The following is a 23,649-nucleotide window of genomic DNA, read 5'->3' as shown; positions in this document are numbered from 1 at the left end:
GATGTGTAGCCTAATGTGCACAATGACGTGCCAAATCCAGTGTTTTAAGATTTGCAGCCATAGGCGATAATCTCTCCATGAGCTGATCCATCGACAGTATTGTGGAATAATTATAATGTTTAAGGTGTTATTTGAACGGAGAACGCTGATCCAAGAGCAGCACTGCCTTTTTTTGTCTCGATCCTATCTGTATCGACACATGCCTCAACAACGCACTTAGCGAATGTTCTCTCTGTGGTGTATTGAGAAACACACACTACATCTTCAGAAATATGGATGCATCATTAAAAGACTTGTATGCCTAAATTCCATCGCTATCGGGAAACCAGGCCCTGACTGTTTTTATTAGCGCCAAGCCACAACCATTAAAATCAGTAGTACTGCAGTGAAACACCACCATTGTTTCAATGAGAGCTCTGGTGAGTAAGATGTAAAGTGTATTTATTACATATGGCAAGTCAACTTGGAACTTGGGTATTGTATGACTGGCATTGCATGATGGTCAGGGACTAAATTGATTGTGTGCGTGTACCATAGACGGACAAGTTTGTGGCCTGTAGGTGGCATAAAATGTGGGGTTGGACCAGAGTTGTGTGTGGTCAGTGGTTCTTATTCACTTCTTGGTTGTCGAGTCCTCTCATCCGTATGACCTGTGTGTGTGTGGTCCCTTGTCCCTATGCCCGGGCTACCTGCAGCATCTCTCCCACGTCCAGCATCTTTTCCCTGGGCTTTCCCTTGATCTCTCCCCTCCTCGTCTCCTCACTGTCGATCTTCTCCCAGTCAGAGAACGAAACTGGCTTCACACCTACAGTCATGCACAGGGAGGTAGGTCGTTTTTGTAAAATATCAAGGTGGACGCTAACACTTGTGGAAGCTGATACTTAGTCCTCAACATACCTAAACTCAGCAAAAAAATTAACGACTGTTCCACAGGTACATGTTCATTGTTTATGGTTCATTGAACAAGCATGGGAAACAGTGTTTAAACCCTTTACAATGAAGATCTGTGAAGTTATTTGGAATTTGACAAATGATCTTTGAAAGACAGGGTCCTGAAAAAGGAATGTTTCTTTTTTGTTGTTGCTGACTTTACATTACAGTGGAGATACATTGTTATTATTATCCCTTTCTCTTTAGTCAGGCTCCGTTTATGGCATCTTAGTGACAGAGAGCGGTCTGTATGGAGTCAGCAAGATTAACATTTGCCTTAGGGTATTTCCAGCCGTCATGATTTGTTATCATGTAAATCAGGGATGGGCAACTGGTGGCCCGCAGGCACTTTTGAAAGCCCTCAGATCAAACTTTAAAAAAAAATTTTTTTTTTACATACAAAATAAATACAAATATATTCTTGTAAGATAGAATAGTTGCAATTTCGAAAATTGCCTGTTTCTCTTTTGTCAGTCTTTAATTACTTGTTACTTTGAGCTCTTATTCTCATCCGTATGTTTTTAAACTGCACTGTCGGTTAGGGTCTCGTAAGTAAGCATTTCACTATTAGGTCGACACCTGTTGTATTCAACGCATGTGACCAATACAATTTGATAGTCACTCAATTAACCAATGTCAGCTAAGAGTTTTAGATTGCTAAGTTAGTTTAGCGGCCAGCTATTTAAACTTGTTATCATGGTCGAATTACGGTCTGGGGGGGCTCCATTGATTTTGTTATTCAGTCTCACCCAGATATCATTAAAAACCGCAAACATTTCTCTCCACCCTATGGTAAAATAAAATCTAATTGTATTTGTCACATACGCCAAATACAACAGGTATACAAAGGGTGTAGGTAGACATTACCTTAAATGCTTACTTACAAGCCCTTAACCAACAATGCAGTTTAGAAAATAGAGTTAAGAAACGAACTAAATAAAAAAGTTAATTATGATTAATTTTTTTTACACAAAAAAATAACAATAATAAGGCCATATACAGGGGGTACCAGTATCGAGTAAATGTGTGGAGGTACAGGTTAGTCATGGTAATTTGTATATGTAAGTAGGGCTAAAGTGACTGTGTGTGTTGTGGTGGGGGACAATGCAAATAGTCTAAGTGCCCATTTGATTAATTATTCAGGAGTCCTATGGCTTGGGGGTAGAAGCTGTTAAGAAGCATTTTGGACCTGGACATGGCGCTCCGGGTCTGCTTGCCATGCGGTAAAAGAGAGAACAGTCTGTCTAGAGGCTGGAGTCCTTCCTCTGACACTGCCTAGTTTATACAGTTGAAGTCGGAAGTTAACATACACTTAGGGTGGAGCCATTAAAACTCGTTTTTCAACCACAAATGTCTTGTAAACAAACTATAGTTCTGGCAAGTCGGTTAGGACATCTACTTTGTGCATGACATAAATCATTTTTTCCAACAATTGTTTGCAGACAGATTGTTTAATTTATAATTCACTGTATCACAATTCCAGTGGGTCAGAACTTTACATACACTAAGTTGACTGTGCCTTTAAAACAGCTTGGAAAATTAAAGAAAAGGATGTCATGGCTTTAGAAGCTTCTGGTAGGCTAGTTGACATCATTTGAGTCAATTGGAGGTGTACCTGTGTATTTCAAGGCCTACCTTCACAGTCAGTGCATCTTTGCTTGACATCATGGGAAAATCAAAAGAAATCAGCCAAGACATCAGAAAAGAAACGCAGCCGTCATACCGCTCAAGGAAGGAGACGCGTTCTGTCTCCTAGAGATGAACGTACTTTGGTGTGAAAAGTGCAAATCAATCCCAGAACAGCAGCAAAGGACCTTGTGAAGATGCTGAAGGAAACCGGTACAAAAGTATCTATATCCACATAACCTGAAAGGCTGCTCGGACAAGGAAGCCACTGCTCCAAAACCGCCATAAAAAAGCCAGATTACGGTTTGCAACTGCACATGGGGACAAAGAGTGTACTTCTTGGAGAAATGTCCTCTGCTCTGATGAAACAAAAATAAGGAAAAAAGGAAAAAGGGGGAGCCTTGCAAGCCAAAGAACACCATCCCCACTGTGAAGCACGGGGGTGGCAGCATCATGTTGTGGGGGTGCTTTGCTGCAGGACGGACTGGTGCACTTCACAAAATAAATTACATCTAGAGGGAGGAAAATTATGTGGATATATTGAAGCAACATCTCAAGACATCAGTGAGGAAGTTAAAGCTTGGTCGCAAATGGGTCTTCCAAATGGACAATGATCCCAAGCATACTTCCAAAGTTGTGGCAAGATGGCTTAAAGCTTTAAAGAGCATGTCAGGAGGAATGGGCCAAAAATGCACCCAATTGTGGGAAGTATTGTGGGAAGCTTGAAGAAGGCTACCCAAAACATTTGACCCAAGTTAAACAATTTAAAGGCAATGCTACCAAATACTAATTGAGTGTATGTAAACTTCTGACCCACTGGGAATGTGGTGAAAGAAATAAAAGCTGAAAGAAATCATTCTCTCTACTATTATTCTGACATTTCACATTCTTAAAATAAAGTGGTCATCCTAACTAACCTAAGACAAGGAATTTTTACTAGGATTAAATGTCAAGAATTGTGAAAAACTGATTTTAAATGTATTTGGCTAAGGGATATGTAAACTTCCAACTTCAACAACAAGTGATGTACTGGGCCATACGCACTACCCTCTGTAGCACTTTATGGTCGGATGCAGAGCAGTTGCCATACCAGGTGGTGATGCAAACGGTCAGGATGCTCTCGATGGTGCAGCTGTGGAACTTTGAGGATCTGGGGACCCATGCCAAATCTTTTCAGTCTCCTGAGGGGGAAAAGGCATTGTCGTGCCCTGTTCATGAATTTCTTGACGTGTATGGACCATGATAGTTCGTTGGTGATGTGGACACCAAGGAACTTGAAACTCTCGACCCACTCCACTACACCTGCCTAGATGTGAATGGGGGCGTGTTCAGTCCTTCTTTTCCTGTCGTCCATGATCATCTCCTTTGTCTTACTCACGTTGAGGGAGAGGGTGTTTTCCTGGCACCACACTGCCAGGTCTCTGACCTCCTCCGTATAGGCTGTCTCATCATTGTCGGTGATCAGGCCTAGCACCGTTGTTGTCAGCAAACTTAATGATGGTGTTGGAGATAATATATCAACCGGGTCAGTTGGCTTCTTAGTAGGAGCGAGAGAAACAATGGCCGCATTTGTCTATTACGCACACATCACTGAGCCACCAGCTGACCACTGACGCAATGTTGTCGCTCACGCTAATTTTTCAAAATAAAAGCCTGGAACTGTCTTGTGACACTAGACACATTAGGGAAGCCATAGAAAAAGAAATCTGGTTGATATCCCGTTCACTGCTCAATAGGGACACATAGGAACGCAGAGGTTTCTAAATAAGAGTCATTTCCTGATTGGATTTTACTCAGGCATAATCAGTTCTGTTATACTCACAGACAATATTTTTACAGTTTTGGAAACTTTAGTGTTTTCTATCCTAAGCTGTCAATTATATGCATTTTCTATTATCTGGTCCTGAAAAATAGCCTTTTTACTTTGAGAACGTTATTTTTCCAAAAATGAAAATAGTGCCCTCTAGTTTCAAGAGGTTAATGAACAGCATTCTCACATAGGTGTTCCTTTTGTCCAGGTGGGAAAGGGCATAGTGGCGTGTGATTGTGCTTCATCTGTGGATCTGTTGGGGCAGTATGCTAATTGGAGTGTGTCTAGGGTATCTGGGATGTTGTTGTTGATGTGAGCTATGACCAGCCTTTCAAAGCACTTCATGACTACCAACGGTAATCATTTAGGCAGGTTACCTTCGCTTTCTTCACAGGGACTATGGTGGTCTGCTTGAAACATGTATGTAGGGAGAGTTTGAACATGTCAGTGAAGACACTTGCCAGTCGGTCCGCGTATGCTTGGAGTACACATCTTGGTAATCCGTCTGGCCCCGCGGCCTTGTGAACGTTGACCTGTTTAGAGGTCTTGCTCACATCATCTATGTGTATAATTGCAGGTAATTAGCTGTAAAACAGAAATGCACATGTGGGTACGCCGACCCGAGAGGATCTGTGGTCCCTCATGATGAATTCAGATTTTTTTGTGGCCCCCACTCCCATCAAAGTTGCCTATCCCTGATGTAAATAGTACATGCAAGAAGTTAAAACACAAATACAGCACTGCAGGCGTAACACCGGTACACTGCTGTACTGCATTTACTGTACGTACTATTGCACACAAGAAGTTTCCTCACAGGAAAAATGTTATTTGAAGTGAATTGAATCATTTTAATAATCAACACAGTGCTAAAGAGTTGCAGTACCTCTTTTCTCCAGGAGGGCGGAGACCCCCTGTGAGCCAGGCTTGACGGTGGATACATCCAGTGTTCCTTTGCCAATGTCCTGTAGCAGAGTCCTGGCTGTGTCAAAGCTGTCGTTCATGGTGGTGGCTATCACCCCCGTGGGACCCCTCTTCACCCAGCCACTGCAGTACAGACCTGCCGACACACACACACACACACACACACACAGAGGTTAAAGGGGACAGTTCAATCCAAAAGGGATAGACGTTCTTCTCAGACCTCAATAGTGGTCTGAGGTCGATCATCGAAACCCCACCGCCTGCGGCATATATCCACCACCCTAGTGTGGGTAAGAATCCCAACCCCACTGCTATTCTGTATCTCCCCCTCTCTCTGGGTCACCACTCTCATTTCATGTTAGCCCTATCTGAATTAAAAACAAATGAAAATACTTACATATAATACACCTTTTGGGGGGAAATGGAGCCCATCTTTCCACTTAGCTTGTGTTTAAGGCAGGCAGACGAACGCACCCATACACACCTGCAGTCTGCTGCACGCGGCCCATAGTGTTGGGGATGATGGCTTTTCGGGCGTCGAAGGGGACGGCGGGGTCGATGAGAAGGCTCTTGTAGCCGATGCTGCTGATGACTAGGCCGCACTCCACATCTTCCACCTCACCGGTGGCCACTGCCCTCACCCCCTCACCGTCGCCCTGGGGAGAGACAGAGAGAGGCCGGGGCCAGCTTAACCTAGGCGCTTCTCTGTTCCAGCTTCAGACAATATGGCCTTGTCTTGTGTTTAATGAAAAAAGTTTTATTGGGTTTATCTGGGAAGGTAGGGACAATCAATTACGACAGAGGGTAAGCTCAAGAGATGATCCCACAGTATATCTATTCCTAAAGCACCCGGCTCACCTCCAGCCGATTGACAGCCAATCGTATCCCTGCGGCCCTGATGAGGTCAGTGGAGGGGAGGACCTCCAGGGGCTTCCGGAGGAAGCGGAATCCCCAGGCCCGCTCTGCCCTGTTCCGTCTCTCCAACTCCTCCTCCCCTGGAGTCTCTATTGCAGCCTTCAGCAGCAGCTCGGTCAGACGCTTCCTGGGCCTGGCCAGCGCTGAGAGGACACACACACACAAACACACAATTGCAGTCAAATTATACTGACAAAAATAAACAAGTTGAACAAAAGCTAGGGGGCAAGTATCAACACATACCTACAGTTCAGGCATAAACCCAAATAAGACAGCCCACACACATAGGAATCTACACTAACCCTTGGTTGAAACTTTCAGGTACTTTTCCGAGACACCATATGTTGCCAAACTAGCTCCTACACGTCAAACTTGTTTCAATTTCTTTTTCCGTGCAAAAAGAATCCCTCAGGCTGTCTGAAGATGCACCGTTCCAATAGATAATCTCCATTATGTCATCCATTTAGCCGAAAGGTTGCTGGGTCGGTGAATAATCTGCGATGTGCAAGGCACTTAACCCTAATTGCTCCTGTAAATTGCTCTCCTGTAAGTCTGCTAAATGACTCAAAATGTAAATGTAAGATGAAAATCCATAGTCCTATACTCAATACGGTTAAGAAAATACTGTGAATATGTGACTGACAATCGAGTAAATAATTCAGACTTCTGAAACGCCCTCGCAAGACTGTGATAGCAGAGCAGACAGTCTAGATTAGAGACAGTTTTATCATGGGGAACAGGTTGATGGGAAGGCAAAGAGAGAGAGAGAGAGAGAGATGCTGGTTTGAAGACAAGGGAGAATTTACAAATGGATGTTAATCTGATTCTGTAACCATTGACGATCTGTGTTATGGTAGAGCAAACATATACTGCTGCTGGTCTGCAGAGTTCCGACATGATTGATTGAGAGGGGGGAGTTTGGAGCATGTTCCTTGTCAGATAGATGGTCGCAATGGAGGCCTTAGGGAGGGGGAAGGTGCTGTTGAGGCCTGTGAAGGGTTAGTGTGTGACATCACATTACTAAGGACAAGGATAAAAGTCAATAGCAGAAGATTTTAATGAGAGAAACCTTAAGAGGAACTAAACAGCCGTGTCTCACATTTAAGAGTTTCTGCTATGCCCTCAAACTCAGACGCCTCCATCTCTGGTCTGGTGCCAGGCAGGTTCACCATCTCTCTCAGCTCCTAGACACAACAACAAATAAACACCCACGAGTGTATGCAAAAATAATGTTGATTTAACCACATACAAGCACAGGTGATGGTTATGAACGCAACTCTGAATGCTTTGTAATCTAGTTGTCTTAAGTGTTCGTCAAAGAAGTAGAACAAATTATAAGTAGAAAAAGTTAGACAGGTGTTTCATGTTTTTACATTTTTAGCTCACATATTTTAACAGTATACATACATTTTTCTTTAATCGAATAAATGTGGGAAAAAAACAAAATGAAGACATTAATAAATGCATTTCTATAACTTCCAAAATATTTGTTACAATGATAGGGGATTGCCAAGTTGGAGGCACGGTGGATTCAACACATTACCCCTGACCTGATCTGAGGGAAAGTTCATTTATAAAGATGTGGGGATGTTTAGGCAGATAAAAGGCTAAACCTTTGGCAAGTATACTAACATGGCAAACCGTCACAGTCAATAGTATGTTGTGAATGGAAACTGTCCCACAATCTAGAATCACACTATGCAAAACCAATACAAATACTATGCAGTAATAAATAGTCCCTGATTTACAGAACAAAATAATTGCACTTGGAACTTTAAACCCTCATAAATATGACTTCATAATTTAGTGTTTGGACAATAAAAATACATACAATGTGAATCATGAAATGTGAGACATCAACCTGTGTGCTCCCTGTGTTCTGCAGCCCACCTGTAGTGGTCAGGGGTTAAGTGTTAGGGGTCAGAGCCTCACCTTAATAGTGCAGGCCACCTGTAGGGGTCCCCTGCGCCCCACAATGAGCACCCTGCGGACACTGCTCTCTGCCAGGGCATCTAGTGCATGCTGGGTGATATCAGTCTTCTACACGGGAATGAGATAGAGAAGGGGTTACATGGAGACACCTGACACTTAGCAATAATTATATATCCAGAGTAGAGGTTGACCGATTAATCAGAATGGCCGATTAATTAGGGCCGATGTCAAGTTTTCATAACAATCGGTAATCTGCATTTTTGGACACCGATTATGGCCGATTACATTACACTCCACGAGGAGACTGCGGGGCAGGCTGACTACCTGTTATGCGAGTGCAGCAAGGAGCCAAGGTAAGTTGCTAGCTAGCATTAAACTTATCTTATAAAAAAACAATCAATCTTGACATAATCACTAGTTAACTACATATGGTTGATGATGTTACTAGTTTATCTAGCGTGTCCTGTGTTGCATATAATCGATGCGGTGCCTGTTAGTTTATCATCGAATCACAGCCTACTTCGCCAAACGGGTGATGATTTAACAAGCGCAAAAAAAAAGCACTGTCATTGCACCAATGTGTACCTAACCATAAACATCAATGCCTTTCTTCAAAATCAATATACAAGTATATATTTTTAAACCTGCATATTTAGTTAATATTTCCTGCTAACATTAATTTATTTTAACTAGAGAAATTGTGTCACTTCTCTTGCGTTCTGTGCAAGCTGAGTCAGGGTATATGCAGCAGTTTGGGCCGCCTGGCTCGTTGTGAACTGCTTGAAGACCATTTCTTCCTAACAAAGACCATAATTCATTTGCCAGAATTGTACATAATTATGACATACATTGAATGTTGTGCAATGTAACAGCAATATTTAGACTTAGGGATGCCACTCGTTAGATAAAATATGGAACGGTTCCGTATTTCACTGAAATAATAAAAGTCTTGTTTTCGAGATGATAGTTTCCGGATATGACCATATTAATGACCTAAGGCTCGTATTTCTGTGTGTTATTATAATTAAATCTATGATTTGATAGAGCAGTCTGACTGAGCGGTGGTAGGCAGCAGCAGGCTCATAAGCATTCATTCAAACAGCACTTTCCTGCATTTGCCAGCAGCTCTTCGCGGTGCTTCAAGCATTGAGCTGTTTATGACTTCAAGCCTATCAACTCCCGAGATTAGGCTGGCAATACTATAGTGCCCATAATAACATCCAATAGTCAAAGGTATATGAAATACAAATGGTATAGAGAGAAATAGTCCTATAATAACTACAACCTAAAACTTCTTACCTGGGAATATTGAAGACTCATGTTAAAAGGAACCAGCTTTCATATATTCTCATGTTCTGAGCAAGGAACTTAAACGTTAGCTTTTTTACATGGCACATATTGCACTTTTACTTTCTTCTCCAACACTGTGTTTTTGCATTATTTAAACCAAATTGAACATGTTTGATTATTTATTTGAGACTAAATAGATTTTGATGTATTATATTAAGTTAAAATAAAAGTGTTCATTCAGTATTGTTGTAATTGTCATTATTACAAATATATATATTGTAATAATGAAAAATTGTCCGATTAACCGGTATCAGCTTTTTTTTGGTCCTTCAAAAATCAGCATCGGCGTTGAAAAATCACAATCGGTCGACCTCTAATCCAGAGATATGCAGATATGGATTGTTTTCTGTCTGTGTGCTTTAACATTTTATACACAATGGTAGGATTCAGGCTTTGACAGAGAGAGATCAGATATAGAATGTATTTGGGTAGATACATGGCAGCATATCTCTAGCCTGACTACCCATCCACATTTGCGTTCCTCCATTAGGTTCTCTAGAATGCAAACACATTCTGAGCGTTCCGATTGGTCCCAGAAACCAATGGGTTGGCCCAGAGCTGGCCTACATGATATTGTGATTCGTTAGATTTGTTAGAGATTACCCATTTGCTGTTTAATTAGTTTTGTACAAGGGCCCTCATTTTGAGGTCAACACAAAAAACTTCTAGGATGGCAGTTTCAGACAATGTTTGGAGCGATAGAGCAGCGGAATTAAATTTGGGATGAGTCGTCAGGCAAGCATATCTTACCTTCAGAATATCTACAGGAGATAGCAGTATCCTCGCAACATCCAGTGCCACGTTACCCTGCCCCAGAATGACAGCCGTCTCACAGCTCAGATCCGGCCTAAGCTAGTAGGATGGAGAAAGAGAAATGGAGAGGGACCGAGATAAACAGATTTATGTACAGCGCATTCAGAAAGTATTCAGACCCCTTGACCTTTTCCACATTTTGTTACGTTTCAGCCTTACTCTTAAATTGACAAAATAAAAATTCTCAGCAATCCACACACAGTACCCCATAATGACAAAGCAAAAACAGGTTTTTAAGAAACAGAAATACCTTATTTACATAACTATTCAAACCCTTTGCTATGAGACTCGAAATTGAGCTCAGGTGCATCCTGTTTCCATTGATCATCCTTGAGATGTTTCTACAACTTGATTGGAGTACACCTATGGTAAATTCAATTAATTGGACATGATTTGGAAAGGCACACACCTGTCTATATAAGGTTCCACAGTTCACAGTGCATGTCAGAGCAAAAACTAAGCCATGAGGTCAAAGGAATTGTCCGTAGACCTCCGAGACAGGATTGTGGCGAGACACAGATCTGGGGAAGGGTACCCAAAACAATTCTGCAGCATTGAAGGTACCCAAGAACAGAGGCCTCCATCATTCTTAAATGGAAAACGTTTGAAAACACAGAGACTCTTCCTAGAGCTGCCCCCTGGCCAAACTGAGCAATCGGGGAGAAGGGCCTTGGTTAGGGAGGTGACCAAGAACCCGATGGTCACTGACAGAGTTCTAGAGTTCCTCTGTGGAGATGGGAGAACCTTCCAGAAGGTTCCACAACCATCTCTACAGCACGCCACCAATCAGGCCTTTATGGTACAGTGGCCAGACGGAAGCCACTTCTCCGTAAAATGCACATGACAGCCCACTTGGAGTTTGCCAAAAGGCACCTAAAGCCTCTCAGACCATGAGAAACAAGATTTTCTGGTCTGATGAAACCAAGATTGAACTCTTTGGCCTGAATTCCAAGCATTACGTCTGGAGGAAACCTGGCACCATCCCTACGGTGAAGCATGGTGGTGGCAGCATCATGCTGTAAGGACATTTGTCAGCGGCTGGGAGACTAGTCAGGATCGAGGGAAAGATGAATGGAGGAAAGTACAGAGAGCTACTTGATGAAAACCTGCTCTACAGCACTCAGGACCTCAGCACTCGGGTTCACCTTCCAACAGGACAACGACCCTAAGCACACAGCCAATACAATGCAGGAATGGCTTCGGGACAAGTCTCAATGTCCTTGAGTGGCACAGCCAGAGCCCGATCTAACATCTCTGGAGAGACCTGAAAATAGCTGCGCAGCAAAGCTCCCCATCCAACCTGACAAAGCTTGAGAGTATCTGCAAAGAAGATTGGGAGAAACTCCACAAATGCAGGTGGCCAAGCTTGTAGCTTCTACCCAAGAATACTCTATGCTGTAATCACTGCCAAAGGTGCTTCAATAAGTTACTGAGTAAAGGGTCTGAATACTTATGTGAATGTGATATTTACATTTTTTATAAATTAGCAAAAATGTCTAAACCTGTTTTTTCTTTGTCATTATGGGTTGTTGTGTGTAGATTGACATGGGGGGGAAAAATATTTAACACATTTTAGAATAAGGATGTGGAAAAATGTGGAAAAGGTCAAGGGGTCTAAATACTTTCTGAAGGCACTGTATATCACTGAAATGTGTGTCGAAGCCTGTTTATTTAAAAGCTCAGTACTTTCTCCTAACACCTCTGTAAATAGTTAGGACAACATTACCTCACTGTTTCTAGGCAGCCCATTGTACCAGCCGACAAAGTCTTTGGCAGAGTACACCCCAGCCAAGTCTTCCCCTGGTACACCCATTGTCCTGTTCCCCTCCGCTCCATAGCTCTACGGATAAACACACACACACATAAATGCTCACACTTAAAAGACACAAAACCAACACACACACACACACACACAGTGATTTAGGGGTGTAGATCTCTTTGGGGTGTAGTCTCACCAGCACCACAGCGTGGTAGGCTTCTTGAAGCTCCTCCACAGTGACGTCCTTCCCCACTCTCACATTGCCATGGAAACTACACCTGGCATGCTGGGCCGTTTGGGTGAAGGTGTTGATGACGTTCTGACGAGACGACAAGAAAAGAAGAGAGAGAGAGGAGAGAGAAGGAGAGATGCCATGATTCAATAAATTATATACATTTTGTCTGCTTCTGTCTGGCTATCATTTAATCAATCAATACTGACCTTGACCTCTGGATGGTCGGGGGCCACCCCAAATCTGACCAGGCCGAAGGGGACGGGTAGACGCTCGTAGATGTCCACCTGAACATCTGTCCGAGTCTTTTACAGACACACACACACACACACACACACAAAAAAAGCCTTGCTTACACTTAAAAACATGCCAGTATGAACCAAACATATGTTGACACTGACTCAGGCCTGGGCAACTCCAGTCCTCAGGGGCCTGATAGGTGTCACACTTTTTCCCCATCCCCAGCAAACACACCTGATTTAAACTAATTGCATTTTTAACTGAAGATCATGATTAGTTGATTATTGGAGTCAAATGTGTTGGCTGGGGCAAAAGTGTGACACCAATCAGGCCCCTGAGGATTGGCGTTGCCCAGGCCTGCGTACTACTTTAGTTTGACTCTATTGACGTATGCAGGGCTATATTTGACCCGACAGTATTGCTAGAGCAACACTGTCGGGTACTGTGAGACTTGGTAGGCTTCTATTTTAAAATAAGGGCTTTGTGTGCAAGTGCAGGAAATGTATTCATGCCATTTAACAACCGTGGACCACAAATAATGCTATTTATTTATTTGTTAGTCTGTTGTTTTAACCCAATGAAATATACATGGGAAATATACAAGTAGCAGCCAGTCGCTATATACTGTATGTACCACAATACAAATGAGAGCTATTGATAGAGTAACCAGCAATTGATGACGTAATTTCCTGGTTTACGAGCAGGCTCGGTAGCTGCCTGTAAAAATATGTTTCAAGCAAATTAGGCAATTGTGCACATACAATTTCTCAGATGATCTCTTAATATCACCAAGTATGGGTAAATCCATTTGAATTCAATCACTTTTTGACAGCATCACTTTGATATGAACAAAACCTTCCATATATATATTTTCCCATTTGTCGAAGTTACTTTTTTTGTCAGAAAGCTACTTTTAAAACTTGAATGCCAGGACATTCAAGAGATAGAAGGTGCTCAAAGTTGACCTATATTGCTTACCCTACCATACCATGAGACATCCATGTCTTCATCACTGGAAAAGATAAACAGTTGAGATTGCTATCATTTAAAAGCTTACAAACAGGGCTGTCAAACTATTGTATACTTTCGTGAAAAAAAACATTTAGTCAAATTGTATTTTTGTTTTGTTTTACCTTAAACGTCAATTATCTAAAAACGCCTCAACTCAAGATTTTTTCCCGTCTGTTTCGTCTGTTGTTTTAACCCAATGAGTCCCACCGTAACGCCAGCACGTTTTGGACTTCTAACCTCTTGGAAAACACATTGTGTGTCTACAGACTTCTGCGTTATACCATTGGATATGTCTATTTCTTCTGCAGCCATAGATACCAACTGTGTGATTAGAGCGGTGCTCACAAGCTTATACAAAAGTTATTGAAAGGTAAGGTAGACAATCTCAGGACAGTGCCTAGAATAATGTAATAAGCTCACAGCTGCTGTCACAAACTCTACACGGTTGTCACAGACTAGTTGGATATTCATTTCCCAGTGAGCAAACCATTTCTGTAGTTTTTTGTACTTACAGCATTCATAAATTCAATTTTAAATCAGGTTTTTGCTTTGGCTGACTTTCTTTTTTTATTATTGATTTTTGCCACAAAAACTCATGAATGCAACTGTTTATGTCAAATTGTTTTGTGTTCTACTTGTAGCCCCTGGTTGTCCTGAAAAGAAAATGGTAAATCACTGCATTGTGATGCTAAATATAAGGGCTGGACAGGCAGATAAATGAAAAGCCCATTTTTGATGGGGTATCGGGACTGAGGGTTAAATTATACCATAGCAAACCTAATGAAATCATAGGAATATGGATAATAGAATAGACATGACCATCTTTGGGGTAGTAATTAGAACTTAACATTTCAATTAAATGTTTATGTCAATGGTGTACCAGGTAAATTGCAATGGTCTGAAGGGATTGGTCCATTCTATTTCTATGATTGAAATGACACCCACCCGGTATTCAAGAGCATGTAGTGTCTCAACTGATAGTGGGCACAACACAAAAACCTAAAATGATGTAAAGTAGGGTCTAAGTAAGCTACAACGTATGCCATATTTTTTAGATAACTGATGTTAAAAAAGTTTTTAAAAAGTTGACAAAAAAAATAAGTGATTGAATTCAAATTCAAACTCATATTTTACATTTACTCTAGTAAAGAGTTGTCACTAGTTACCACAGCCACAAAGTTTAAATGGGCAATATCATAACATAAAAACATTTGCTTTTTGATCTTAATTTAAAGTTAGGCATAAGGTTAGCAGTGTGGTTAAGGTTAGCCCAATACATTACACATAAAAGTAATTGGACGAAGGCGTCTTCTGTATGGGGGAGTTTTAATCGGAATGGCCGATTATCGGTCAACCTCTAGTCGAGACCCAGGGTCTCGAGCTTAATGACGAATTTGGAGGGTACTATGGCGTTAAATGCTGAGCTGTAGGCGATGAACAGCATTCTTACATAGGTATTCCTCTTGTCCAGATGGGTTAGGGCAGTGGGATTGCGATTGCGTCGTCTGTGGACCTATTGGGGCAGTAAGCAAATTGAAGTGGGTCTAGGGTGTCGGGTAGGGTGGAGGTGATATGGTCCTTGACTAGTCTCTCAAAGCACTTCATGATGACAGAAGTGAGTTCTATGGGGCGATAGTCATTTAGCTCATTTACCTTAGCTTTCTTGGAAACAGGAACAATGGTGGCCCTCTTGAAGCATGTGGTGACAACAGCAGACTGTGAAAGGGATTGATTGAATATGTCCGTAAACACACCAGCCAGCTGGTCTGCGCATGCTCTGAGGACTCGGCTATGTATGCCGTCTGGGCCGGCAGCCTTGCGAAGGTTAACACGTTTAAATGTTTTACTCACATTGGCTGCGATGAAGGAGAGCCCGCATGTTTTGGTAGCGGGCCGTGTCGGTGGCACTGTAATGTCCTCAAAGCGAGCAAAAAAACGGTTTTGTTTGTCTGGGAGCAAGACATCGGGGTCCGCAACGGGGCTGATTTTCTTTATGTAGTCCGTGATTGACTGTAGACCCTGCCACATACCTCTCGTGTCTGAGCCGTTGAATTGTGACTCTACTTTGTCTCTATACTGACACTTAGCTTGTTAGATTGCCTTGCGGAGGGAATAGCTACACTGTTTGTATTCGGTCATGTTTCCGGTCGCCTTGCCCTGATTACAAGTGGTGGTTCACGCTTTCAGTTTTGCACAAATGCTGCCATCAATCCACGGTTTCTGGTTGGGGAAGGTTTTAAAAGTCGCCGTGGGTACAACATCACCGATGCACTTGCTAATAAACTCCCTCACCGAATCAGCATATACATCAATGTTTTTGTTCGATGCTATCCGGGAAATATCCCAGTCCATGTGATCGAAGCAATCTTGAAGCGTGGAATCAGATTGGTCGGTGGCGCAGTGGTTAAGGGCGCTGTACTGCAGGGCCGGGCGCAGTGCGCGCTAACCAAGGTTGCCAGGTGCACAGTGTTTCCTCCGACACATTGGTGCGGCTGGCTTCCGGGTTGGATGTGTTAAGAAGCAGTTGGGTTGTGTATCGGAGGACGCATGACTTTCAACCTTCGTCTCTCCCGAGCCCGTACGGGAGTTGTAGCGATGAGACAAGATAGTAGCTACTACAACAATTGGATACCATGAAATTGGGGAGAAAAAAGTAAATAAATAAATTGATTTGATTACTATGGCCTATTTATTGCCTTTACCTCCTTACTCCATTTGCACACACGGTATAGATTTCTATTGACTGTACTTTTGTTTATAAATGTGTTTTTTTGGCCAAAGGATCAAATTCTCAGCTATGTAAACAATACAGAGCTGTAGCACAACAAAGACCTGGGTCTGGTGGATTACTGTAGGTGGGGAATTATGTCAACTCTGGGTGTAAAGTACACATTGGCTGCTGTCCCTTTTATCTAATCTCTATCCTTCCTGAAGTCTGCACTTGTTAACTTCCCCTCATGGAATGGACTCCCTAGTTTACACTTCGGGGAAAAGGGCAATAAATTGGAACAGGATTTTGGGAAAGAAAGCTCTGATCCAAGATTTGTGCCTAAGGGAAGCATCTACCCGATGGTTCAAATCTTGGGGACGGTAGCATTGAGACATCACTCACCTTGACTAGGTGTTGTGCAGTGTAGAAGCCAGCTGGGCCACCTCCAACTATGCACACCTTGGTACTGGAGGCAGGTGTGGAGGTGGAAAGTCCACACACACCTGTATAGACACAAGCCAGAATGAGCAATGACGACCCATGTATGTAGCTAACTCATTCTATGTCACTAAATGGTAATTTTATCTTTCAATATAGGCTAGTGTCAGACATATAAATATCTGTTACTAAATCACTATTCTGTCCAGACCTGTAGACGTGTCGTTTTACTCTAAGCAGGGTGAATTACTGCATGCACTTGGAGAGCAGTGTCCATTGTTTGCCCCCCTTCTTACCATGGAATCGTGTGATCCTCCCGCACCTTGCCGAAGTCAGAAATAACTTTAAAATATGGACCTTGCACAACGCAGCTTTATGAGTGTTCATCTTCACAACTCATCAATCGTCCAGGAAATGTCTCTTTGGTAGGCGGCTAGCGAGACTAGCTTGTAGTTTGGTCCAGACTGATCTTTGGTCATAACGTTAAATGCAGAAGAGACAAGGCACTAGGACAGGAATGGATTACGGGCGAGATTATCAATCACTTCATCTCTTCCGGCGGCGTGTGCTCTCCAGTTGTCACACAATAATGAAAACACAATTAATCAGATAGCTGGTACATTGCAAATAGGTAGCTAGCTAGCGTTAGTAACTAAATAAAGGCACAGTCATTCATTAAAAGTACAATTGTTCCCCTACTAGATAGTTAACCATCCACAGTGTAGTAGCTACGTGAGTGTGCTAGCCACAGTGCTGCAGATGACCGTGGGTGCGTTTGTTGACAAATTAATTCAACAGGATTAGCTAGCTACCTCGCTCAATTGGTTAGGTTTATGCGATTTAGAGTTAATTATTAGACAAACTAAGTTAGCTAGCTATTCTGAAAAATGTGGCACTTGCCATGCATGAAGGCAGATTACATTTTAAAACAATAGTTGAAGACTTGAAACAAATGTAAATCATATGTCAAAAACTAACCGTTTATCATGTGTTCCGTCCAAAGTGTCTCGTCCTGAAAATACAGCTGCATACATAGTTCCGGGTTAAAGCTAACTGCACCTTGACAAATGGCATTATAGAGATAATAATCTCTAAACCCAAGGTAATAGTGGGTCAATGTCTTGGATTTATCAGGACCCCAGGGTACACACACGCACAGTTACATAACAAGACCTTGCTTTTGAATTTCTGGCGCCCTTGAACATCACTGTGTTTTTTTGTTGGGTTTCTACATCAAATAAATTCAATAGCTTCTACACCATGTTTTATTTTGAAGTTTAAATGAATTACTATGTCCTCTCTTTCAGACACCATAATGTATTCTTAGATTAGACATTGACGAGCCCTAGATAATTGTCTCATGAAATTCCCCTGTAGAGTGCCAAATTCTCATAAACTCTACAATATCTGTTAGCAGTGGCAATGTTAGCATATAAATCTTGGTGGGGCAAACAAAACATATATTTTTTAGATGCATGCCAGCAAAGCCACTACACAACCCAACACTAAACAATACATCAACTGCACTATAAGGGTGACAAACTGTGCCCACAAACTCTTAGGGCCTACATAAAGATGTCCCAATATCAGAGCTTTCTTTTCAGCACCATGGAGTGAATCCTTACCACCGTTCCACCTGGCTATCAGCGGAGCCCTCTCTGGCAGCGAAACAGTTCATTCAGCATAATTTACTGCCTTTCTAAAAAAAAACATAGCTGATATGGCTGACTTGCTTAAACAAATGTGGTTTCTACTGACAATTGAAATGTACAAACTATGGCATAAGAGAACGATGAGTAGATAAAAGGCAATCCGTAATTCTGATTAAGATATTAGTGAGCGAGCTAAGATGGACAAAGTCAATATGAATTTGTTCAGCATTTTTCAAATGTTCAGCAACAGAATTCAGAACATGGTCCATTCTTACAGTATTGTCCCTGTACACCAAGTCAGAACCGTAGGATAAATAAGGGGGCATATAAGCAGACAAGGAAAGCACTTACAATATTCAATGATGACATTTCTCTAAAACAGGCTATAGGCTACATGTGCACCACCAAGTCAGAAAAGTAGGCTAAGTTATGAGGGGGAAAGGGACCAGATTATTAGGGTGACGCACATGGGCTACTAAGAGCTTACTACCAACATACACTTAGTATTACTTTCTTAGCTACAGTATACATATCTCCCTGATATATTACATCATTTATGCAGCAGCATACAATACATTTTTGGACTCACCTTGTTGTGCTGTGCTCATTTGAACAGGAAGGTGGCATGGCGGTTCTTCTTGTGGGAATATTTTGTCATCAAAGTCTGGAATTCTCAGGATTTATGGTTCTTTCAAGACAACTGGGAACTCCAAGAAAACAATGTTCATTCACGATGTTAGTGATCTTCAGGTCAGAGGTCTAGAAAGAGGCCTGAGTTTCCGACTTGGAATTCTGAGTTGGATGACCGTTCAAAAAGTATTTTCCCAGTCTGAGATTTCTTTTTTCAGAGTTCCCAGTTGTTTTGACAGCATGGTCAATGTATTCAACCTTTTCTGGCCCATGGTGTGTTATTGTGAATGTTTATCCTTTTAAGCTTGGAAAAGAGACCCTTAAACCCAGACCTGGACCACACACCCTCTCCACTAAATAGCAGGCTAGTGATTGTTTTGCGAAGCTTTCACTTAGCCACTGATTCTTTCTCAACCACTCATTGTTGAATTTGCGATTTCCAACTTGTTGTGTAATGTTTATGGCCGATGAGCACCGATACGTTTTATCTTTCATTTCTCTTCATATGACAAGGATTGAAAAGGATTTGCCAGTAGATTGACGACAATCAAAGCTATGGTAGATATAATGTGATTTGACATCATTCTATCTGTGCCAATGACCTTGAGCCTGCTTGGTTGCGCACTTCTAATGTAAATCTGTGGCAGCACCCAAGGGCTTGAATTTTCGAGCTCTCCCTGTAGATTTTGCAGTGATGTAGTGTCCCCATGAGTGACAGAACACTGAGCCAATCACGGTGCAACTAAAGAACATTACCAACCTCGACGCTCCATATTTTCCACTGGCTGCTCCACCACCACAGAAATCACTGAGCTAGGCTGAAACACCCGCATTTTGAAGCTGCCTCAAGAAAGCAAAAAGAGACCATGTCTGTATGCAGCTTTATTTTTTTCACATTGTTTGCAAACTGATTTGTGACACGTATTAATGCCAAAATAACACGCAACCCCCCAAAAATATATATATAAATCAACTAAACAGCTGGGGCTCGCCGCTGTCTGTCAGTGAGACCAGGGAATCCATAAATACAAAGTAATGCAGCAATATCTCTTTAAATGGGTATGTGTTGACTTGACTGACACATGCCTATTTTATATCTCTCACTTGCGTGGAATGTATATTCAGCTTGGTCACATTAGGACATGTCAGATGAAGAGCAGGATAATCTAACAGATTAGCACAACATTGTCGAAACAATTAAATCTACAGGATGTGCAAAAAACAAAACAATTGACCCGTTCACACATTAGGCAGCCGATATATGATCTGAAAGCTTGTCAGACATCAAACTGCAGGATGTGGTATGGTACGTTGCTGTTAGTATCAGTGAGTCACATAGAAAGAGTCTTTCTGTTAACATAGACAATTCCTATAACAATCGGAAGTGGAGACACAAAAGAAGAGAAAAACAGACATTTGGTGAGAAAAAGCTCATGAGAACAGTAGCCTACAAAATGCACATAATTGCACACTATTTAATTGCACTGATGTTTCTGTCAGATGCAATGAACAGAAATGCACAACTACCAACTTGGCAAATAAACGCAAATAATGGATTGCTCAGACAGACGTCTGAAAATATATCCGAAATCTAGCCAAAAACAGTAAGTAAAGAACCTTCCATTAGTGAGAACAGACAGTAGGCCTAACTGCGTAGACACTCTAAAGGTAAATCATTACCACAATTGCAGAATCACTTCTTCCATTCCCTTCAATGTTACAGTATCCCTTTAAAGTCGACATGGCCTGGAGAGCTGCTCGAGTAGATGAACTGTGGGTCAGCAGTAGGCCTGTGCTGTGGACACACATGCTGGTGGTGGTGATGGTGGTGTCTTCTATTGTCCCTGGCTGGTGTGTAGTGCTTTTTGGTCTGTAGGAAAACATAGAGATGTTTAAATTCATATTCACACTCATCTTAGACTTCATCCAAAATGGTGGGGTTAGTGGGCATGGGCAAAGGCACGGTTTTATAGGCCCTCCTCTTGGCCGCAGAGACAAAATGTTGCTGTTTTGAAGCTAATTTCCTGCAATTCTACACATTTTGTCATAGGACTGAGAGAATTTTCAGTTTTAAAGATAATTTCCTGCAATTATATACATTTAGCCTTGACCTTGCCTTGTTCTTATGCTATCTGGAATGACTCAAACATGACAAAGAAATCATTCGGGGGACCCAGCCCATGGCATTTTTGGAATTTCAGATTCTCCCTGAGAATGGTGATTGTTAGTTCTCAAAGATAATCTTATTTATTGAAAAATAAATTGCTCCAATATGTTTAATGTTACACTGAAAACGTTTTTACCATCCCGAAAATTATTGTAATTACTACTTGAATGTTTTTGCAGTGGCAAATATAAGGGAAACATTGGCTTACCCGTGTGCATCGCCACATCAGAGTTCCAATGAAGAGGAAGAAGATGACGATGAAGGCCGTCCAACTCAGCACAATCAAGATGAGTTCCATGATGGTCTGACCGCCGCCACAGCCCTTCTCTGGATCTCTCTCTGTATGGAGGGGAGAGGGAATTAGAAGAAGTGGTTCAGCTTCATGTCTTCTTGAAAAACTCTGGGCCCTCATTATAGCCCTTTGACTCTGACCCAGAGGTTTCCTGGCCTGGTTAACTGCTCAGGGAAAACTCATTCAAAAGAAATTCAAAGGAATATGGTGAGTCCATATTGCACATATTGGAACACAATACCTGACATATTGTGCACTAATCATGATCATAGCTTGTACTAGCACATTAAAACCACTTACATCAGTTGTGGTATGTCGTTGAAATAGTAGAGATTGATATTTTCACACCGCATCATAAAAAAGTGTGGAACAGACAGTTCTAGAATAATGATTGGATACCAAGTCTTTGTTAATCCAGGAAGAGAAAGACAATCTGAATGAAAAATGGAATTCACCCTAACCCTGATGAATAACATTTCTTCTTCTTCTTCTTTAATAAAAATAATAATATTAGTACCTCTGACAATGATGATGGTGCCATTACTGTGCCGCTGTACCAGCACTTTCCCTTTGGTATCGTAGTACCTCCAGCTGCAGTAGTAACTGTCTGTGTCCTCCACCCCAAGCTGGGACAGTCTCAGTGTGAACTCACAGCACCGCTTGACCTCCTGGTCCTGGTCTGACACCACTGTGACCCGACCTCTGAACCCATTGTGGATTGTGGTCCTACCGACTGCTCTGTCAGCTATCGACAAGTACAGCACATCTCTGTTGTTGTGGAATCGACCCCTGAGGTAGAGGCCTGTGGGGTCCGGTAGCGATGTGGAGCAGAGGATCTCGGCTGAGGAGTTGACCTTCATCAGAGCTACGGCACTGGGGCTCTGGGAAACTTGCAGGGAGAGAGATAGATAGACAGGGGCCCAGGATTTAGACATATTGTTATTATGAAGACAAGAATGGTCCTCCTTTTTTTCTCTCTGACGGTTAATTGTCCATTTAGGGTCAACTAAAAACTCACTTACCTGTCCAGGTGAGCACTGCAGGGCTGCAGAGGAGTCCCAGCACACATCTCCACAACAGAACATCCATCCTGCCGACTAGGTACCAGCTGCATTTATCAGAGAGCTCCACACACTCTTCCACACGCGCAAAACACTCACAACTGACTGGTGAACTGTCTTTTGGCAGGGTAAAATGGTGAACAACTGAATAAATGGATAGAGAAGAGTTTCCTCTGTTGACTTGTTCACAGGAAGTATTGTGGTTATTTTCTGCTGACGGGTACTCTATGTGCTGTGATAACTGAAATGTACATTATTGTTGGAGATAATAATTCGGCACAAGACAACAAGCTCTATATGAGAGAAATAACATTATGAAGACTGGTTATTTCCAAACGTTTATTTGTACACAAATCAATAACATTTTATATTCATAAAAAAAAACATGAGTCCCAGAAAATTACGTCAGAGTTTAGGCTAAAACTAAAAACAAGTTTAGCTTAGTAGTTATGAAAACAATGCTTGTGAGAATATTACAACATCGATGTATATATAGACCAAAACCAACTCCCTTTGTATACAAGCTTAAGGGTTATGAAAAGGGTTCTACCTGGAACCAGAGTTATTCAAAGGGTTCTCCTATGGGGATGGTTCTAGATAGCACCCTTTTTAGCACCCTTTTTATCTGTGAAAGACGATTATTAGTGATTTCACTAAGTGATTCCACAAATGTTGGTGCAAAACTAATTTAGGTGCAAAAGTGAGTAGTGTTTTATTGGTATGGAATGCATCTGACATACAGCAACATAGCAGAGGTCAACGTGGAGTTCATTTCGAAAGAACCAACAAGACAACTGGCTCACGCTGAATGTTATGCAGGCACCAAGGTAACGGCCTCTCTTGAACCTTCAGGGCTCTCATCAGTGTTGTTGTTGCTCTGGGTCAGAGAACTCTTGAGTCGTTCCATCAATCTTCTGCCAGAACGAGAAGTTTTTAGAAACAATAGAACGCTCAGAACAGCGACGATGCTGATGATAACAACCAGAGCTGACCATACAGGAGCTTGTTGCTTTCTCCAGTTGTCAACACCTTTCGCTGAGAAAATAAAGATAAGTTTGCTGTGAACACACGGAATACTCACAAACGTCACAGTACAAAGCCCTATATTGAATTTATATAGGAATATTGTATTATCACATTTAATAATTACTAAAGCTTTT

At 41.9% G+C, this 23,649-nt stretch overlaps 2 protein-coding genes across 4 annotated transcripts; both read right to left on the bottom strand.

Annotated features, from left to right (window-relative positions):
• Window positions 1-424: 424 nt before the first annotated feature.
• fdxr (ferredoxin reductase) lies at window positions 425-17,760 on the bottom strand. Of its 3 annotated transcripts, none has more exons than XM_029684860.1 (13): window positions 17,666-17,760; window positions 16,984-17,193; window positions 16,652-16,752; window positions 12,498-12,593; window positions 12,253-12,375; window positions 12,024-12,137; window positions 10,235-10,336; window positions 8,135-8,242; window positions 7,302-7,386; window positions 6,146-6,345; window positions 5,772-5,943; window positions 5,250-5,423; window positions 425-805 (listed from the first exon to the last, which is right to left on the bottom strand). In XM_029684860.1, exons 2-13 carry the CDS (start codon window positions 17,072-17,074, stop codon window positions 675-677), a joined length of 1,497 nt encoding a protein of 498 aa, XP_029540720.1. In that variant the 5' UTR covers window positions 17,075-17,193; window positions 17,666-17,760; the 3' UTR covers window positions 425-674. The 3 variants fall into 3 exon arrangements, with proteins under 3 accessions (XP_029540720.1, XP_029540721.1, XP_064858540.1); XM_029684861.2 differs by having other exon boundaries at window positions 16,984-17,156; window positions 17,666-17,747; XM_065002468.1 differs by lacking the exons at window positions 425-805; window positions 17,666-17,760 and adding an exon at window positions 926-4,951 and having other exon boundaries at window positions 16,984-17,659.
• Window positions 17,761-19,838: 2,078 nt separating this feature from the next.
• On the bottom strand, window positions 19,839-22,650 carry LOC115144116 (uncharacterized). Its single transcript, XM_029684858.2, has 4 exons — window positions 22,451-22,650; window positions 21,946-22,317; window positions 21,345-21,475; window positions 19,839-20,839 (listed from the first exon to the last, which is right to left on the bottom strand). The coding sequence occupies exons 1-4, from the start codon at window positions 22,515-22,517 to the stop codon at window positions 20,687-20,689; spliced, it is 723 nt and encodes a 240-aa protein (XP_029540718.1). The 5' UTR covers window positions 22,518-22,650; the 3' UTR covers window positions 19,839-20,686.
• Window positions 22,651-23,649: the final 999 nt, after the last annotated feature.

This window comes from Oncorhynchus nerka, linkage group LG16 (genome assembly GCF_034236695.1).
Source record: "Oncorhynchus nerka isolate Pitt River linkage group LG16, Oner_Uvic_2.0, whole genome shotgun sequence".
In the NCBI taxonomy this organism is placed as follows: domain Eukaryota; kingdom Metazoa; phylum Chordata; class Actinopteri; order Salmoniformes; family Salmonidae; genus Oncorhynchus; species Oncorhynchus nerka.
Note: the sequence above shows the minus strand (reverse complement) of the source record. Positions and strands in the feature narration are given on the sequence as shown.

Bases quoted from the DNA above. Each gene is read 5' to 3' on its own strand.
- fdxr (XM_029684860.1), bottom strand. From the start codon at position 17,074: ATGAACACTCATAAAGCTGCGTTGTGCAAGGTCCATATTTTAAAGTTA. The intron at 8,243-10,234 runs GTAAGATATGCT...ATTCCCGTGTAG, and splicing joins CTCCTGTAGATATTCTGAAG to AAGACTGATATCACCCAGCA. The intron at 5,424-5,771 runs GTGTGTATGGGT...GTGTGTCGGCAG, and splicing joins CCGCGTGCAGCAGACTGCAG to GTCTGTACTGCAGTGGCTGG.
- LOC115144116 (XM_029684858.2), bottom strand. From the start codon at position 22,517: ATGGATGTTCTGTTGTGGAGATGTGTGCTGGGACTCCTCTGCAGCCCT. The intron at 21,476-21,945 runs GTACTAATATTA...CCCTCCATACAG, and splicing joins CACCATCATCATTGTCAGAG to AGAGAGATCCAGAGAAGGGC. The intron at 20,840-21,344 runs GTAAGCCAATGT...GTTTTCCTACAG, and splicing joins TGATGTGGCGATGCACACGG to ACCAAAAAGCACTACACACC.